Source organism: Elephantulus edwardii, unplaced genomic scaffold (genome assembly GCF_000299155.1).
Source record: "Elephantulus edwardii isolate Elephantulus edwardi_28Jun2011 unplaced genomic scaffold, EleEdw1.0 scaffold00440, whole genome shotgun sequence".
Taxonomy (NCBI): Eukaryota; Metazoa; Chordata; class Mammalia; order Macroscelidea; family Macroscelididae; genus Elephantulus; species Elephantulus edwardii.
Window position 1 is genome coordinate 221,293 of NW_006400190.1, and position 18,109 is coordinate 239,401.

Below are 18,109 nucleotides of genomic sequence, written 5' to 3' on the forward strand. Positions count from 1 at the left end.
GCTGGGACTGCCCCCTCTAGGCTCTACCTCAGCATTCTCTCCAACTCGGCCCAGTAGCACCTGCAGCTTCTCTAGCCAAGGGATCCTTGGCTTCTGGCCACCATGTCCTTGTGGCCTGTAGGAACAGGCCCCTCCCCTGTGCAGACAGGTGAGCTCTTGCTCAGTGTACGGCCCTCACCTGTGCAGAGGAGCATCCACCCTCCTGCACCGTGGCTACCTGAGAAAGCAGAGGCCTGTGTCATGGAGGAAGGGTGCCAAGCTGAGAACCCTTCCTGCTGTGGGTAGGAGCAAGGAGACAAAGCCCCCTCTCCCGCGTCTCCCAGCACCCCCACGGACATTCTGGTTAATAAGCAGAGTAGTAGTGCTCCCTGCAGAGGAGCGTCCGTTAGTGTCCAGCTTGTAAGTACATTCATACGTAAGACTGCTCTGTTGAAGCATCTGTCTGTGTAGTAAACTGAAATGTTAACAGAAAAGCAGCTGGCAGCTGGCTACGTGGCCTCTCGGGCTGCCCGCATGGCTGCCCGCTCTGTCCCTGCTTGGCTCCCTGCTGGCTGGCTCGTCAGGCTGGTGGGAGCTAGAAGGCCGGCTTGGAGTGTCCAAATATGCAGATAGGGAAGTGCTTCACATGGGATGACCACTGGGCGGCCAGCTGGAAGAACTTGACATCGTTCCACTCTACCCCATCGATGAGAACTGTGGATGAGAGCACCCTGAGCTGTTGGCTGACCAAAGGGTGAGGTGCAAGAGGAGCCCTCCTTGGGGACAGACTGAACCCTTGGGCAGCCACTCCCAGGCAGCACAGGCCCAAGGGGGGCCCTCTGAACTCAGCCAACATCTTAGCATGGCTGCAGAGCGAGTGAGAGTGGCCAGTGGGTGGTGGACCAGGTCCTCCAGGTCACACTGCCTCCTGGGTGCTGGAGGCACAGAAGGTTAAGTTCCCTGACTGGGGCTCAAGCAAACGGGGGCCAAGGAGAGCCCAAAGCAACCAACTACACCCCCTCCTCAAAAGCAGAATGGGTGGGGGATCTTCTTGGAATCTGAAGTATCATATGCAGCTAAGTATTTTATATAAAAGTGTACAAAGAAGGTTATATAACATACATTTCATGGAAAATCAAGTGGTTAAAATAGTAAAGTGTAACCTCAATGTTCAAACTGGCTTAATTTTCCCTTTTCATGGGCAAATCCAATGGGCCTCTTCTCATGTCCTACAGCCCAGAGATATGCGATTGGGCTGTATCCCGGTGCCAAGGACATCAAGAAGAGTGACCTCTCTCTTTGTCCATTTAGTGAAGCACTGTCCTTCCACCTCTCAGCTTTTCAAAGCTGTCCTGTGGCCACGCCCACTCCCAGGTGTTCCCGCCCCTATATGTGGCTCCCACCCACCCAGACCTGCCCACTCCCAGGTGGCCCCTCTCCTCCCAGGTAATCCCACCCCTACCCGTGGTTCCTCCATCCAGTCCCACCCCCTCCCTCATGTGGCCCCGCCCCCATGGGTCCCCGCTGCACTCGCCCCCAGCCTCACCCGCCCCCCCAACGCCCACTCACCCCGCAGCATGTTCTGCTGGTGTTTGGCGGTGCAGATGAGGCGGCTGATGCCCTCGATGCACTGGCTTTTGGACTCCACATCCTTGTCCTTGGTTTTCTTGGGTAAGAACATCACTGGGGGGAAGAGGCCTCGCTGTGCTGTCATCTTCAGGGAAGGATCCCCGCAGCCCCCCATCTCGTGGTGCTGCGGGCACTGTCACATCTCCTGGTGCACAGGGACCCATTGCCACCCCCCTCCCGGCCTGCCCCCCACCTCACCCTTCTTGTTCTTCTCCTTGGTGACTACGGTCATGGACATGGTGGGCGTGGCCGTGGCCTCGCTGCCACTGGGGAGCCTGCTGACCTGGAGGGACCGGAAAGTGCACTTGAGCGTGTTTTTGGCGGCTGGCAGGTCCTTCTTGTCCGTGTCTCTTTTCTTGTCTGCAGACTGCGTGCTTGTCCAGTAGTCCACCTGCAGCCCCATCAGCTCGGCCCCGATACCCTGGCTGTGGAAAGATGGGGGTGCTTACAATGATGAGGTGACAAGCCTGCCCGCAATCCCTTGTCCTCTGGTACATTTAGGCAACTGCCCACTGTCCTTGCTCGATAAGACATAGGGGACCTAAAGTCCACACATGATCCCCATAACGCTAAGGGGCCTACAGGCCACCTCCAGGAGACTGGCCAGACAAAGCAGCTTTCCTCGGGTGGGGGAGGCCTGGGGGCAGAGTTCAGTTCTAAGACTCCACCCAGCAGTAGTCCTGCTCTGGTCCAGCTTCATTGAGCCCAGCCTCAGTGAGGACAGTGGTTGTGCACGCATCCCCAGAAGGTGGCAGCTCCTGGAGTGGGGCCTCGCAGCCAGGATACCTTGGCGAAGACAGACTGCTGCTCACGGATGGGGATGAGGGTGGGGTGGGCGAGGCCTCCTTGGCAACAGGAGACATGGACGGTGGCGTGGAGGAGAGCAGGCTGGCACTGGACGGGGCTGCGTCGTCTGAGTCACCTTAGGGGAAAATTCAGGGCAAGAGTGAGCCCTTCCCCAGGGCTCTGCCTCAAGGCAGCCACAGGGTCATGAGGGCAGCAGCGGGGTGAGGGAATGGGGTGCCCAGGAGGCACTGATGGCCCTGCTTGTGGCTGACACAGCCCTCCCTGCTTAACAAGCTCACAAGTCCTTTCTGAGAGTCATGCAGCAGGCTTCCCTGCTCCCCCTGCCCTTACCTAGCTGGGCTCAGGGACAGGGCATCCTGCAGGAAGCCAGGTATCCCTCGGGCTCAGGGTCCCTCCCGCCCAGACAAGGTGAAGAGGGATGGTCACCTGACGTAGCAGAGGATGGTTCCACTATGCCAACCTTCACAACCTAGAAAGCAACATACAGCTGACTGGGCAGGAGTGGCGGCTGCGGGCCCCTAAGATGCCAGCTTTTTCTGGCCCTGACAGCCGTAACAGCACAGCCATGAATTAAGCCCTGGGCTCTGGCCCCTGCCTGTGGAGGACATCTGAGCCCAGGGTAGCACTCATTGTTTGTCAGAGGGCATGCTCAGGAAGGCCTTGGCACACATGAGGCATGTTCCTCGGCTACCTTTTTATTCACGGGACACAGACCTGTGTCCAGGATGCGCCCAGCTCTGAAGAAACACAGTCTACAAAAGGGAGATAGATGCCTCAGAAGCACCATGGCGGTACCCTCACCCCACAAGACTCTAGTCCCAGGAAAACTTCAAAGCCTCTGACAACCCAGAGGTGAGAGAGCTAGGGGTACCTGTAGCCCAGCGTGGGGACCCCAGGAAACTATCTTGACATGCTACTGGAGGCAAGTACCATGGGCTGATGGGGCGATTTCTAGATCTGTGTTGTCCAACAGTTGAGTGCGGCCAAGTATTAAGAGTCCCACGTGGTTAGTGGTGGCCACAGGAGACACCACAAATCTCTGTCACCTTGAGAAGTTCTAGGCACACTGCTGCTCCAAATGCATGCACGCCCTTCAAGGATTCCACAGCACTGCCTCAGACCCTTGCTGAATGACACACCCCTAGTCTGGAGCCCAGAGGGGAAACTGAGGTGCAGAAGCCCCACCTGCCAGGCCAGGCTCCCTGGTCTCACCACAGTCACTGGAATTCATGAGAAGCTCCCATGGTGGGGTCCTCAGAAGTGATGACAAGGTGAAGGGAGGCATGGGAGCCTGGTAAACACACTCACATTGACAGTCCCCCTGTCATTGATGTCCAGCAGTCTCTGGGCTGTGGAGCCGGTTTATGCACTTGGCCGTGAACTAAAGGCTGCAGGTTTGGGTCCACTAAGCGGTGCCTCAGGAGGCAGGCCTGGAGACCCACTGAAATCTGGAGATGGTCTGCCCAGGCACTCAGAGTTACTCACAGGGGTCAGCACCAAGTCCACCCACTGGGCCTGGGAACTTCGTCCTTTGTCAGCATCGTGTGACACCTATCCCAACACTCAAGGCAGGGCTCTGAGAGGTGGGCAGGGGACTAGGTCTCAGGACACCCACCCCGGGACAGTCAGCACTCAAAGCAAACCGAGAACCCACAAGCCTAGGCCAGCCCCAGTCAAACATGAGGAGGACTGAAATGTCAGATGGGAAGATTAAAAGCATCGCTCACATTTGTGGGGAAGGGTCTGAAATATATGAACTTGACCCCAATGAATTTGGTAAGCTGCCATTTACCATGCAGATAAAGCCGTTCCAATAGCAGGAACACGAGCACAGCCCAGTCCAACCTCCACATGCAAGAAGTACTTACCCCGACGAAGGGGATGAACTTTTGGGAGGACTCCTCATCAGGGCTGGAGAAGGAAAGCAGTCAGTCAGCGCTCTCCTCTAGCACAGGCCGGTGCGCACCTCCTCCCAGAGCCTCGCCAGCCCCCGTCCCTCCACTTCCCCACGGTGTGCCCTGGCCTGCTTCGGTCTCCCTTCCTGGCCAGGAAGGGTGAGATGTCAAGGTCAACTTCTCTGTGGTTGAGACCAGCTGTGGGCATGTGTGCAGGAGCATGGGGCTGTTGGGGACTGGCAGGGTAACTGGGGGACAGAGGGTGATTTGGATGGAAAGGGGTTTGCTCTCCCAGTCCAGGTGCTACTGGCACTCCTCTGAGGCCCTTCTACTGGCCCCAGATGGCACTATCAGGCATAACATCACGCATTCCCCTCAGATCTGGCCCTCAAAGAGTGTCTTAAGGCTGACCCAGCCCCAAGACGTCATCTGATACCCACAGGAGTTCATCAGGCAGGTATGCACCCACAATGCTTCTCAAGGTTGGGGCCAGTGCAGGCTCCTCTCAGGTACAGAGACCCCAGCTCTAATGGGGTGGTGCTCTGAGGACAGGGGGCCAGCCCCAGCCAGTGCAGCCAGGCTACACCACCAGACCTTTTCCTGCAGCACTAGAGAACCTCGGCTCAGCCCAGCCCAGGCCCAGGTGTCAAGTTGAGCCTGGTCACGGGTCACTCTGCCTTGGGTGTTGCAGAGTCCCTGCTGGGCTGTCCTCCAGGGTGCTGGCTACAAGCTCATCCACCTGCCCCTGAAGGGGAGTTTGACCAGTTCTGTGGCTCTGGCAGCCTGTCAGATCCCATCTGCAACCCCCCTCCTGGCTCATGGCTCTGGTGGCCAGCACACCAAGGGCCTTGTTGCTGGCTGGTGACTAAGTACCACTGATGTTGCCCTGCTGCCCACAGCCACCTCCTTCTGGGCAATCTCAGCTTTCTCCTTGCAGGTTTTCTCCATCTCCTTTCCCTAAGAGCAGGACCAGATTTCATGAGCTGACAGTGACTCTTGTACACAATGCAGGAAAGTGCTGTTATCGATACGGTGGCCGGGGCCAGGCCACAGAGAGCAGTCAGACCAGTGAGAGGCGGCTCCCAGTGACCACGAGCCCTCGCCCATCAGTCAGTGCAACTTCTTACTCCTGCAGGGCACGCCCAGGACAAGGTGCTGCGAGGCCTGTCCATAGTGCGACCATCTCCCTCCTGCACTATGCACCCGAAGACAGCACATCTAGACCCTGATTGGTTGGCACCAAGTGGACCTGTCTTACCCCAGGGGCTGCCCTCTGATCCCTGATCCCCAAGACCTCGGCCAGTGTCGGGTGAAATAAACCCTCTGCAGCTGGTCTGGTCCACCGTCCACTCTGGTCAGGAACTACCATACGCCAACCCCTCTGTCCTCTTTCTGAGGGAGAGCTCAGGAGGAGACAGCTGCCCTTCTGTCCGTCCTCAGGACGACATGGTGATGATGACAGTAGTGCCCCTAGAGTCCAGGTTAGCCTCTAAACCAAGCAAGGTGCAGCGGTGACTTCTTGAGGAACCTGGTATGGATGGCTCCACACTCACGTCTTCTCTGTGCTCAGACCTGCCAGGAGAGCTGTCCGAAGGCACAGTTTACACAGGGCTCCCTAGCTGTGCCCCACTTTGATCAGGTGAGTGGCACCAGGGCACTGCCTACATGGAAGCCCTGCTCTGCCCCTCTTGGCAGAGCTCAGACACCTGCCTTCTTTGGGCTGGCAGGCCATAAAGCAGAGCAGCATTCCTGCCCACCAAGTCCCGCCCGCGCCCACATGCTTGGCCTGTGTGCGGAGCTGCCAAGCTGAGAAGCAGGTACGGCCACAGCTCCGAACGCTGCCAACTCACAGCCATGCCACCTGGGCCATGCAGACAACACCCACACTTAGTCACGCCCAGCCTGACACTGGTGACACACTGAGCCCAGGAGACCTGTGTGCTGGGGCAGGTGGCTGGTGTGGACCAACCATGGGCATGGGGGCTGACTCTGAGCCAATCTTGGCTTCACTGCACCTACCCACCCGTCAGTATAGCACAGCAGCCCCCCGACGAGTGTCACCTCTGTCACGTGCAGATGGGCCCCTCATGATCCTTTCACTCAGACTGAGCCAATAGCAGGAGATGAGGGTCTCCTCATGGCCTGGCTCTCCGCATGGCCTGGCTGTGTGGGCATGCTGCAGCTGACCTCATGCCAGGCTGGCCCCCAGGCTGGTGTGGGACCCGTGGCGAGGCACCAGGCTTCTCTTCCTCTTGCCCCGCATGGCTTGTTTAGCAGACAGAGGTGGGGTGCTCAGACCCTGCTCCTGACTGGGGAGCACACTGAGTGAGGAGACGTGAAGGTTCTGGAAACTAGCTTCTGCCCTAGGCTGAGGGACAAGCACAGTGGGCCATCTGTGGCTCAAAGGCACTATCCCTGATAGATATGTCTCCTCAAGCTCCCTGGCCCTCTGTGGTTGGGGTACTTGTTGAGGCAGCCCCTCTTTACCAGCAACAGTGCTCACAGGAAGGACTGGAAGAGGCTGCCCAAGGCAACTCTGTGCCTCACACAGCACGAGTTTGAGGCAGGGCTCAGAGCTGGTCCATTCTTTAAGCCAAAGAACTGGACAGAGGAGTTTGTCCCTTGTCTCCAAGGGCTCTGTACTCTGAACACCTTTCTCTGGGCACTTGGAGAATGACTCAGGGATGGGCCGCAACCACAGTCAAGGGCACATGCCTTGGACAGTGAGTGGGCAGTTCCCAGCTGACCCATAGTCTGGGGGGGGGTAAAAAATGAAGATACATTGTTGAGTGGCTGGCGGCCACTTGCATCCCCACCTGCTGACGCTGCTAAACAAGCCCCAACGACCAGCCCAGGACAGATGGGGGACAGAGGGACAGATGGAGCAGGGGACAGACGGGGGAACCAGAGACACCGGTACCTCAGGGTAAAATCAAAGTGAAAGTTCCTTTTCCTTTTCAGAGAGCCACCAGGAGAGAAGATACAGACACGTTAGGATGCTGTGATGCCTGAGACATCCACTGGGACCTTGACCATGTCCAGGCTGTGTAAGAAGCTAGTGAAGCATCGGGTCCTATGGTCTCAGCTGAGGTGCTGGTCCAGCCACACCCAAAGTCAAGGGGAAGGGTGGGGACCCACAGACCCAACACACTCTGGCAACAGGCCACCAGCTCAGAGCTCACCAACAACTTTTCAAATGGGACAATGCTGCTCTGGAAACAACACACCGCAGATCACGGGCAGGGAAAGGGGGTCTGTCATGGGGGCAAGATAGGGCAAAACATCCTCTTGCTGCAGGGAACACATGTCGTCCAGACAGGGACACTACCTCAGAGGAGCTGTAAATCGTGTCTAAGAAGAGACTGGTGCAGCCTCATGGTGAAGAGAGGCTCTGACCCAGGAGAAGGCAGTGCGGCCTCACGAAGACCATGTCCTGACTGGAGAGGCTCGTGTATCCTCACCTGAACAAAGACACTGAGTTCACCTCCAACTGGCTGCAGTCTAAACCTTTCGGTCAGAAAGGTTTGGGTCACCGCAAGGGAGATCAGACCTCTGGCTTGTGTCCTGATATTTCCTGGGGAAGACAAATGGCTGGCCTATGGGTCAGTGGAGAAAGAGTAATTCAGGACAGACCCTGCCCTCCAAGGCCAGGAAGCCTCCTAAACAGGAGATGCCCACCTGCCTAGGCTGAATTCAGGTGAGACAAATCCAATATAAGTCTACAGAGCTGCACGCCTGGGCCGTTTCTAACGTCCTTCCTTGAACTTCGGATGCATGACAGCAGAATCATTCTGAGAGTGAGGGGAGACCCTCACCACACTCATCTTTGCCCTTAGACAATATACCTTCTGGCTCTAAGTCCAGGATACCTTATTACAGGGCTCTTGGGGTTGCCTGAGGACCCCACTTGCCCTCAATTGGTGATGGGTGGGTTGTTCTTTCAGTCAAAGCCTTAAATGAGAATGGACATAGCACTGACGAGGCTCATCTTGGCCAAAGTGCAGGCCCCTCTGGTCTCCGATGCCCCATGCCCACCTCTGCCTCACCTCTTCTGCTTGTAGGTCAGCATGGCCTCCGCAATGGGCAGCTGGTGGGCACAGTTGGCCCCTGCAATGTACTGAGTGATTCGGGACACGATGTCTGGGGTTTCCTGCACTGCGAGAGACAAATCAGGGCCATGTCAGCCTGGGAATGTTGGGATGAAAAGCATGCTAAAGGGACAGAGCTGTGCTGGAGGGGTGAGGTGTATGCCCAAAGGGCCTGGGAGGCCTGGGGGAAGGTGGGAGGTGAGGGACATATGAGACGAGTGGCCTACGGGTCTGTGGCACAGGCCTAAGACTGGCAGATATGCTGAAGGGCCTGCCCACCTGCTCCACCTGCACCCTGGACCTCCAGCTTGTTGAACAGGTCTCTCCAGGCCAGGTCCTGGAAGAAGTTGTTGTAGCGGTAATCCACTGAGCCCAGGTACCGGGCCACGGGGTGGGAGCCTGCAGGCAGGAAACGTGGACAGTTGTCATCTCAAGATGCTTTCCTTGGGGCCAGCAAGGGGCTCCCCCACCTCTTGGGTGGATGTGGAGGTCTGGATGGACAACCTCTGGGTAGATGCCTGGCACACATGTTTGAGTGTCTGACTGGTGCCCCACAGCACCACTGTCCATGACTGCCCATTGCTCAGCAAAACATGACAGGCCTGGCAGGCTATCCAGGTCAAAGACATGAGAACTGTACTTGCTGTCCACCTGGAGAAGTCTTTCCAGGAAGAACATGCCTTTTACTTAACTGAAATTGTGTAAGTGATAATTGCACAAAATGTTAAAAATAAAGAAACTGTATGTGATGTCAGCACTAACTCAGCCAATCTAGCCATAGGGGACTACCTCTAGGCCTCTGAGCGCCCATGACCGTACTGCGGGGCATCTTTGGGGCTTCTGTTGAACGGTGTGCCCCCAGGCTCTATGGGCCGCCATGACCCTGCTGGGGAGGGATGACCCAGAAGAAGGGATGTCTGAACCACTGTGGTTTTGCTAGAGGGTGTCCCCTGAGTCTCTGATGAGGTAAGCCTCTGAGCTGCGATGACTACAACCTCACTGGAGGGGAGTTCAGACCCTGAAGCACAGGGCGGTTACATGGGCCCAGCCTGCTCACCCAGGGGAATGATGAGAAAACGCATGTAGCCAAGCCAGTCGGGGGTCTTGTGGGACAGCTGCTCCACAAACAGCCGCAGGACAGCACTGAGGTAATGCTGGGCGCCTGCCACTGCGATCTTGACTGGTGTCGGGGGCTGGGAATTGCAGTTGCAGCTACAGTCCAGGGTGGCACAAAGAGAAGACACAGGCAACTCAGGACGGTGGTCTCTGGCCTCTGGCCAGCAGTCCTTTGTGACAGTACGTTGCCCTTGCACTGGGGGACCATTTCACGGATGCCCCCATCCTCTCCCAAGTTCACTGACAGTCAGACTCTCCCACACGTGGGGGTCGAGGGGCCCTGACCAACCCTGGGGCCACTGCAAAACTTACTATCTTTGTATCCGAGAGACGATGGTACTGAAGGCGGCCTGGACGTCCGCGGAGGAGCAGGTGCAGACCACGGGCAGCGTGTGTCGCTGCAGCACATCTGAGAGAAACTGCAGGTAGAGACCTCCGATCAGGTGACCAGGAGTCCACAGGCCCTCGGCCAACGTCCCAGGGGCTGCATGCATTCTGCTCTCTCTAAGCACCCAAGATGGGGGTGGGACATGGAGCTCCTGGGGCTCTTAGCCTGAGAGGTCTTACAGCACCTGCGACAGAGCCCCCAGGCCCCAATACAGGGTGCACAGAAGTCACGGACCCACCTGGCCCTGCCAGTCCGAGGTGTTGACGAGGATGATGTTCTCCGGCAGCCGGTCATCAGAGATCAGAATGTGGTTGAGCTGGTCATACACGGTCTTCCTGGGGATCTGAGTCAGTCTACCATCACACCCCATTCTTTCTCCTACTGTCTTCTACCTCCACCTCCCCTTCCAATGCTCCTGTCTACCTCATCGGCTCCCCTCTCTCCCTCTGTCGGCCCCGCCCACCTCCCCTCCCTCCACTGACACGCCCCACACCCACCCTACCCCTCCAAGGACCCTGTCCACTTCACATCCGGCCCTCCACTGGCCCCACCCACCTCACAAGCCTTCTCCCAGTAGTCCCACCCCTCCCTCCACTGACTCCTCCCTTCAGCCCCTCCCCCCACCTTCCCTTTCTGATAGCCCCATCTTATCTTTTCTAACCCCCTCTCTGCCCAACCTCTCTCCCTCTACCAGCCCCCTACTCTGACTCCTCCCAGTCCTAGCCTGGCCACTCCTGTCCCTCACCAGCCTGCTTTTGTCAGTCCCGCCCTCACTAGCCCCCCACCTCCCAGCCCCTCGTGACCACTCCAGCCTGGCCACTCCCTGGTCCCCTGCCCTGAGCATTCCTGGTCCTGCCTGTTCCCAGACAGCACGCTCCACCACTCCAGGCTCCCACCCTGACCACTCTCAGTCTCACCTCCCCATTGCGGTTCCTGACCCCTCACTCCTCCCCGCTGCGGTCCCTGACACCCCACGCCACCTGCTGCCTAGTCCCCAGCCCTGTCCCTCCATCCCCACACTGCCCGCCCTGCCCGCACCTGTAGCTGGCTCCGGGTGTCTGGGCAGCGCTCACTGTCCAGGCTGTTGGCCCGCTCACTTTGTGGCCGTGCTGGCTGCCGCTCCTTCAGGGATGTGCTCCGGCCTCTGCGACCCGCCTGCTTCCCCTCAGACCTGTGGGAGGGGATGTGGTAAGGGTGGGGCAGGGCAAAGGCGAGAGTGGCAATGGTGGAGGTGAGAGACCTGAAGGGGCCATCTGAGGGCTCGCTCACTGCCTCTCCAGTCCGAGGTTCACACTGGCACCCCACAGCTGGACTCAAGCTCAACTCAGTTTGTGCCCTGGGGCTGATTCAGCACGTGTGGAATTGAGAGAAGACAGTGGTGTTGCCCTAGGGCAGGGCAAGTGGACAGCACAAGAGCCCAGAAAGCAAGTACACTTCTCCCACTCGCCTCCTCCAGGCCATCCGCCACCAGTAACACTGCTGGAGCAGGGTCCTCTCAGGCCCAGAACCAAACAGCTGCCCCTCACCCCAGGCCAGAGTCTCCCTGAGGCCCAGGTGCCACCTCCCCTCATCCCCAGTCACCTCTCACTCACCTGGTAGATGGGATGATGAGAGACTCTGTCTTGGTGATCTTCCCGCTTGGCGGCAGCCGCTCAGTGAACACATCCAAGGTGGAGACTTCAGCTTCAGGGCTGTCCTGGGGTGGGCCGGGCTGTTCTCGCACTGGGGTGCCCTGGGGAAGATGATGATTAGGGTCCCCCCTGAGGCACAGCCATGGATACAGCCCCATGTCAGGGGACAAGCCTGAGCTGTGTCTGCCTGGAGACTGAGCATCCAGGGTGCCCCAGCCCACCCCAGAATGCAGGCTGCACAGCAGGTGCTCAGGGCCAAGGTGGGGTTAGGGGAGTACCTGGCCAGCTGCCTGCTAGTAGGGGGCACTTACGTGGGCTGCTGGGTCAGGGATGGGCTCACTCAACTGCCGGCCAGTCAGAGGCCGCATTTTCTCTGGTGCCTCGGCCTACAGGAGGAGAGCGTAAGTGTGGGACCCATGTGGACAGAGGGGTGCTGGAGATGGGGGACAGGATGTCAGGGATGTGGAGGGTGACCTCAGGAGGCCTGGGCCTGCCGTACCCCATCCACACCACCACTCCTGGGAACGTCCCCCATCTTCCTAATGGGGTCCTCCAGTGCTTTCTACTTACATGGAGCTCTGCCCCTCCCTCCACTCTCAGGTCCCTGTCCCCCACTCACGGGGCTGGGCGGCCCCCTCTGGCTCCGAGCACTGTGGATGCTGCCGATCTCTGTCTGTGAGCTGGAGTGGGATAAGCCTTCAAAGTACGGCCTGAGGGGACAAAAAGGCTAGTCGAGGACCCGTGTGCAGCCCTGGCCCCAGGCAGAGCACAGGAAGCTGGGGACCCTCCATTCTAGGCCCACTTTGCATCCGACTCCTACTGCCTCGTGGCAGGGGTCAACAGCTCACACCCAGCCCTGAAGGAGGCGGCTTGTGGCGTGATGAGCCCTCCATCTGCGGAGTGACCACAGACCATTAGATGAGACCCAGGCCGAGTCAAGCCATGCTCAGGGGTGATGGGAATGAGTGGCTGAGGGCTGCACGGTATCCAGACACCTCAGTATCTAGTCTCAGCTGTGGGGACAAGTCACATGAGGGAGGGTCACTGTGCACGGGGGTGGCATCCTCACTTGGCTTGAGGCCACCACTTCTTCCTGGGCTTGGGTCTCACTGTGCTGGTCTCCAGCAACATGGCCGAGGCAGTGGACTCTCCCTTGGCTCTCTATAGGAACTATCTGGATGGCTGAGGCTGAAGGGAGACCAGGGTCTGGCGTGAAGGGGACAGGCCCCTATTGTGACACAGATAGGCATGAGCCACGGAGTTATGATGGCTGCGGCCAGCAAGTCCCATCCCAGGGCCACCAGCTGAGAGCCAGTTGCACTGTGGGCTGTGGCCCCGTGTTGGGGGCTCGAGTCACAACCTCCCGCTCCATCACACTCATTCTTGACAGTCTAGGCAGGTCTTCACACGTCCCTCCTTGGGGTGGGGACGGCCATCAGGCCTGCAAAGAGCCTCTGCTCCCGCCCCCCTCAGCAGGGCTCTCCTCCACTGGACACACCCCTTGCCATCTTCCACCAGCCTCGCCCTTCAGGTTCACCTCTGCCTTTTCCCACTCACAGCTTCCCACAGGCCCCCAAGGGGACAGGTCCTGCCAGCTCACTAGTCCTCATGTACATCTGTGCTGTTCTTAAGACCCCAGCTGTCCTGTGTCTTCAGTCTCCGCCCTACAGCTCCCCACATGCTCAGTTTAGGTTCGCTGGCTGCTTTCCATGCTCCACCTGACTGACCGCCCTACCCAGCACCCAGCCTTTCCCAACGTCCTTGCTCCCCATGTGGGGAAGCTCTAGGTACAGTCCAACCAGCACCCCTGGACTGAAGGCCCACTGCAGACAGCTGGCCTGGCCACAGGCACCTTCTAAGGCTCAAAGGCAGGTGGCCCTTGTCCAGGACCCGAGCTGGTTGGATCCAAGAGGTAGACTCCTTGGACCTTGACGGGCTTCTCGAGGCCTCAGGATTCCTTCCTGGGATGGCACCCCAGCCTGTGCCCTGCCACTGGACGTCGCTCACCTGAGCTTGGGCTTGGGGGTGCTCAGGACGCTGTCATCATCTTCCATGTCAGGACCACTGTCGCTGGGGTTCTCTATGTCCAGGGTGTCGTACAAGAGGTCCAGGTCCTCTTCCACCTCTGGGACATGCTCAGTCGGGTCCTGCTCCGAGTCTAGCACCTGGGTGGGCCAGATGGTGTGAGTGTGGGGCAGACAGGCTGGGTGGCCTTCCCAGGGCCTCCACTGGGACCTGAGCTGGACCACAGCACAAGACACTGTGCTGCCTGCATGTCCCAACACCACAGCAACCTATTACTTAACCTGGGATCATTTCCTGAGGGTCCCTGACACATGTGGTCCGATGGACGTTGTCACACAAGGCAGTGTCTTCTCACCTGCACATGAGTTTTGACAAATAAATTCAGCTGTTACAACAGGAAGGTTTTCTTCAGTGATGAAAAGCTGTTGGACTGGTCAAAGGTTCTCCTCATGGGCAACATGATGAAGTGTCCTTCCTTGCTGCACTGAGGTGCATACTGCACTGTTTTCACGGGCTGAAGTATTCGGGGGTTCTGTCACCTGCAGACAACTAAAGTGCTCAGATCCTCTGACAGACATCACATGAGGATCCCACAGCAGCTTGAGGGAGGCTGCGGTCCCCGTGTGGTTCTATGGCTTCAGCACTGAGATAATGTTCACCTACCAGGCAGACTTAAGGAATTATTTCCTCTTATTCTGGGGGATGTTTTGGAAGGACTGGTGTTAATTCTTTAACTGCTTGGTAGTGAAGCCTCCTGGTCCTGAATTGGGAACTTTTTGAATCTAATTGAATCTCCTTTGTAATTTTCGGCTCAGAGTCTCCATGAAAGTCCGTTTTGGTGTTTCTTTCTTAGCTAGTCCATGTCTTCCAGGCTCTCCAGTTGGCCACCTGCTGTTGCCCACAGCCGCCCCAATCATCTCACTTCCTAAGGGACACAGTAATGTCTTCACTGCTTTTGCTTCTTTCTCTTGATCAGTCTAACCAAAGGCTTGTAAACTCTATTGATCTTTTCAAAGAAACACTTTTTTGTTTCTGTGATTTCTTAATTATGTTGTTTTGGGTTTGGTTTTTTTTTTTAATCTCTGTTCTAGTATTTATAAGTTCCCTAACAGTAGACTTTCTCATTGCAATACATCTTTTAATTTCCTGGCTGCAAGTGCGAAGAGTGTTGCCTGTGGAGCCAAGCTAACTAAAGCTGTTAACAATCTCAGTCTCTTCACCATCTATCCTGATGCTGCCAATTGTCCCAGTGGTGAGAATCTTTGTTTTCTTGATGTTGAGCTTCAATCCATATTGAAGGCTGAAGTCCTTGACCTTCTGCAGCAAGTGCTTCAGGTGCTCCTCAGTTTCAGCAAGCAGGGCTGTGTCATCTGCATAATGTAGATTGTTGATGAGTCTTCCTCCAATCCTGATGCCAAACTTCTCCTCATAGAGTTCAGCCTCCTAGATAATCTGTTCTGCATACAGATTGAAAAGGTATGGAGACAGGACACATCCCTGGCGTACGCCCTTCCCAATTTTGAACCATGCAGTGTTTCCTCGCTCTGTTCTGATGACTGCCTCTTGGTCCAAGTATAGGTTTAGCATAAGCATGATCAAGTGTTCTGGGATTCCCATTCTTCTCAGAGTCAATCACGGTTTGTGGTGATCCACACGGTCAAATTCCTTTGCATAACCAATGAAACACAAGACATTCCTCTGGTATTCCCTAATTTCAGCTAAGATCCATCTAACATTAGCTACAATATCCCTAATACCACAACCCCTAGCCTGCACTTCTGGTAGTTCTCTGTTGATGTGTGGTTCCAGTCGTTTTTGGATAATCTTCAGCAGATTCTTAGCAATCACTTGCTATGCATCAGAAAGCTGGACAATGATTAGGGATGACAGGAGGAGAATTGATGCCTTTGAGCTGTGATGTTGGAGAAGAGTATTGAGTATAACATGACTGCTAGGAGAACAAACAAGTTCGTCCTGGAGATGGTGAGACCAGGCTGCTCCTTGGAGGCAAGGATTCTGAAGCTTCGTCTGACATACTTTGGACATGTTGTAAGGAGGAACCAGTCCTTGGAGAGGGATGTCATGCTTGGGAGGGTGGAGGGAGACAAAATAGAAGAGGAAGATCCTCTATGAGGTAGATTGATTCAGTGACTGGGGTAATGGGACAGTGAGATTGGCACAGGATAGAGCAGGGTTTCGGGCTGTTGTACACAGGGTCATTATGAGTCAGAGTTAGTTCTGACTCGATGGCACATAACAACAACATTGTTAGGTTCAAGTAAGTTTATAATTGTGTTATCATCCTGTTGGATTGAACCTACTGCCAACACAAAATGTCCTTCATTGTCTCCTGAAAACCTCTGACTCAGGCTATTTTGCCTGAAAGTAACAGTCTCAGTCCAGTTCTCTTGTGGTCTGGAATCTCTCAATTTGCATGGAATATAATTTACTCTTTTTCTTTTGCTTTCTTTCTCTTTGTGTCTTTGTATCTAAAGTGACTCTCTTTTTGGTGGACAGAGGTAGATCATGTCTGTTTTTGTTTTAAAATATTCATTCTGAAATACTGTACTATCATCCACTTACATATAAAGTATGGCTGATAAGCATTTACTTCTGCCATATAGTTGTTTTTACTATTTTTTGCATTTTCTGTTCCTTAGTTTCTCCACGCTTTTTTTCTATTAACTTTTTGTAGTGTACCATTTCTAGTGCCTTCTTTCTTTTCATTCCTCATATATCACTGATTTATTTTGTTGTTGGGAGGAGCCTGAGTGGCTGTCAAGTCTCAGTGTGTACTGCCGGACTCTGCACGGCTCCCACAGCTTTACCACGTTGCAGCATTGTGCTAATCCATCTCTCTGACAGTCTTCTCCTTCCTGACCCTGGACGTTTCCAAGTACTGGTCACTGCTGATAACACACCTGGAGGATGTGGGACAAATTCTTGCCATCCTTGCCCTAAACAGTACAAGAATATTCTACACTCTTTACCCTTTTTTATTCATGGTCCAAGTTTCAGATACATAAAAGACAACTGGCGAGCTCTGGTGGCCTAGTGGCAAGAAGCTGCACTGCAATCCCAGAGGAGAATGGTTTGAATCCACCAGATGCTCTGCTGGAGAAGGAGGGACAATCTCCTCCTGTACCAGTCAGATCTGATTTGATGGCATGCGCCAGCATACGCACACACTAATTAATAATAATAATAATAACAATAATAATACCTCAACTAAAAACACCATGGCTTGGGTCATCCTCCCTTAGTTTGTAAACTAACAGCCTTGCTTTCCAGCACTTTAAAGAAGACCTCAACTGCAGATCAGCTCAATGCAATACCTCTTTTTAGTTCTTGGCTGGTGTTCCCACAGGTGTTCATTGTGGACCCAAGTAAAATTAATTCTTGATGGCCTAAGGTGCTGGGCAGGAGACGAAGATGTTGGCTTCGTTGTTGGCTCCCGGGGGCTTAGTCCTGCTTTGGGACTCGGCAGAGTGGGAAGGGCACAGTCTCTTGAAGGCACTTATCAGGAAATCTGCACTCTGAGTGGTTTTACCATGATCTCTTCAGAGACCCCTTCAATTAGTCAGAGACTGGAGAGACCCTTCCTGGGGGAGCCGTGGGTACACTGAGCAACCTGTGCCGGAAGAAGCGTCCTGGTCCTGTTACCACTGTTCTCGATTCACTGAGCTGCTGCTGCTTCACCTCCCCTGCACACTCTACATTGTCAGGACTCTGCTATGAGACCAGCTCCCCAGTGGAGCAGGTGCAGGTGCTGGGCCTGCTGCATGAAGAGCTTCATGGCCCAGGCCCCATGGGGGCACGGAGCAGTCTTACACAGATAGAGGGGACCTGGGTGGCATGATGGGTCAGACCTCAGCACACATCATTTTCCAGAGGCCACATCAATGTCCAACCCATCAGACTCAGTGGTTCTCCATCCAGCCCGACTACAGCCTGAATCTCCAAAATGTGCCTCCCTTAGAATCCCAACCCCAGCCAGACCTTCCTGCTACCCAGGTGGCTCCTATAGCTCGTTTAACCTCCAACCTTCACCTGTCCAAGAAAGAAAAAGAAGCCAAAGATAAGCTGACCCTGCCCTTCTATTTCAGCACTGAAAACCAGCACACCGTCTTGCACCCTGGACAGCCCACCAGTCAAATCTTCTACGAGTCAGACACTTAACCCTGACTTGGACCAAGAAGATCACAATGATGACCGTGATTTTTTTTTCTGGAAAATGGAAATTTATTAATAATAAATGATTGGAAGACTGGAAAAAAAATAATCAGAGGCCAAAATAAACCTGATCTTGGATAACCTGTGCCTAATAGGATTACAGCAAGTTGGTCCTGCAGTCACTCCCAGACAAATCATGACACTTTTCCAACATTAGCAGCTGAACGGATGTCATTCTATTTGCCTCCCGCTTCTTCCATCCAGAATCACTGATCTCCTCTGGGGCTGATAAAAACAGCTGGTTGAAGTCTCTAGTCTCTGGCCATTCTTAGGGATGGTCATTTTATTCCTAAGTGTCACCCCTTCTGGTGTGACCCA

General features: G+C 55.3%; 1 protein-coding gene and 1 pseudogene across 1 annotated transcript in view; one reads left to right on the forward strand and one right to left on the reverse strand.

Moving 5' to 3' along the window:
• Positions 1 to 574: 574 nt before the first annotated feature.
• Positions 575 to 18,109, reverse strand: part of PACS2 (phosphofurin acidic cluster sorting protein 2) — a 71,280-nt gene continuing 53,745 nt past the window's right edge. Inside the window, exons 8-23 of the mRNA XM_006902698.1 lie at positions 13,541 to 13,698; positions 12,153 to 12,243; positions 11,845 to 11,919; positions 11,495 to 11,634; positions 10,941 to 11,073; positions 10,141 to 10,245; positions 9,827 to 9,933; positions 9,456 to 9,610; positions 8,687 to 8,797; positions 8,357 to 8,465; positions 4,284 to 4,326; positions 2,842 to 2,884; positions 2,395 to 2,530; positions 1,807 to 2,033; positions 1,549 to 1,662; positions 575 to 693 (exon numbers count right to left, since the gene is read on the reverse strand). Coding sequence (XP_006902760.1) covers positions 575 to 693; positions 1,549 to 1,662; positions 1,807 to 2,033; positions 2,395 to 2,530; positions 2,842 to 2,884; positions 4,284 to 4,326; positions 8,357 to 8,465; positions 8,687 to 8,797; positions 9,456 to 9,610; positions 9,827 to 9,933; positions 10,141 to 10,245; positions 10,941 to 11,073; positions 11,495 to 11,634; positions 11,845 to 11,919; positions 12,153 to 12,243; positions 13,541 to 13,698 — 1,866 coding nt within the window. The remainder of the gene's footprint in view (positions 694 to 1,548; positions 1,663 to 1,806; positions 2,034 to 2,394; positions 2,531 to 2,841; positions 2,885 to 4,283; positions 4,327 to 8,356; positions 8,466 to 8,686; positions 8,798 to 9,455; positions 9,611 to 9,826; positions 9,934 to 10,140; positions 10,246 to 10,940; positions 11,074 to 11,494; positions 11,635 to 11,844; positions 11,920 to 12,152; positions 12,244 to 13,540; positions 13,699 to 18,109) is intronic.
• On the forward strand, positions 13,880 to 18,063 carry LOC102865115 (annotated as a pseudogene).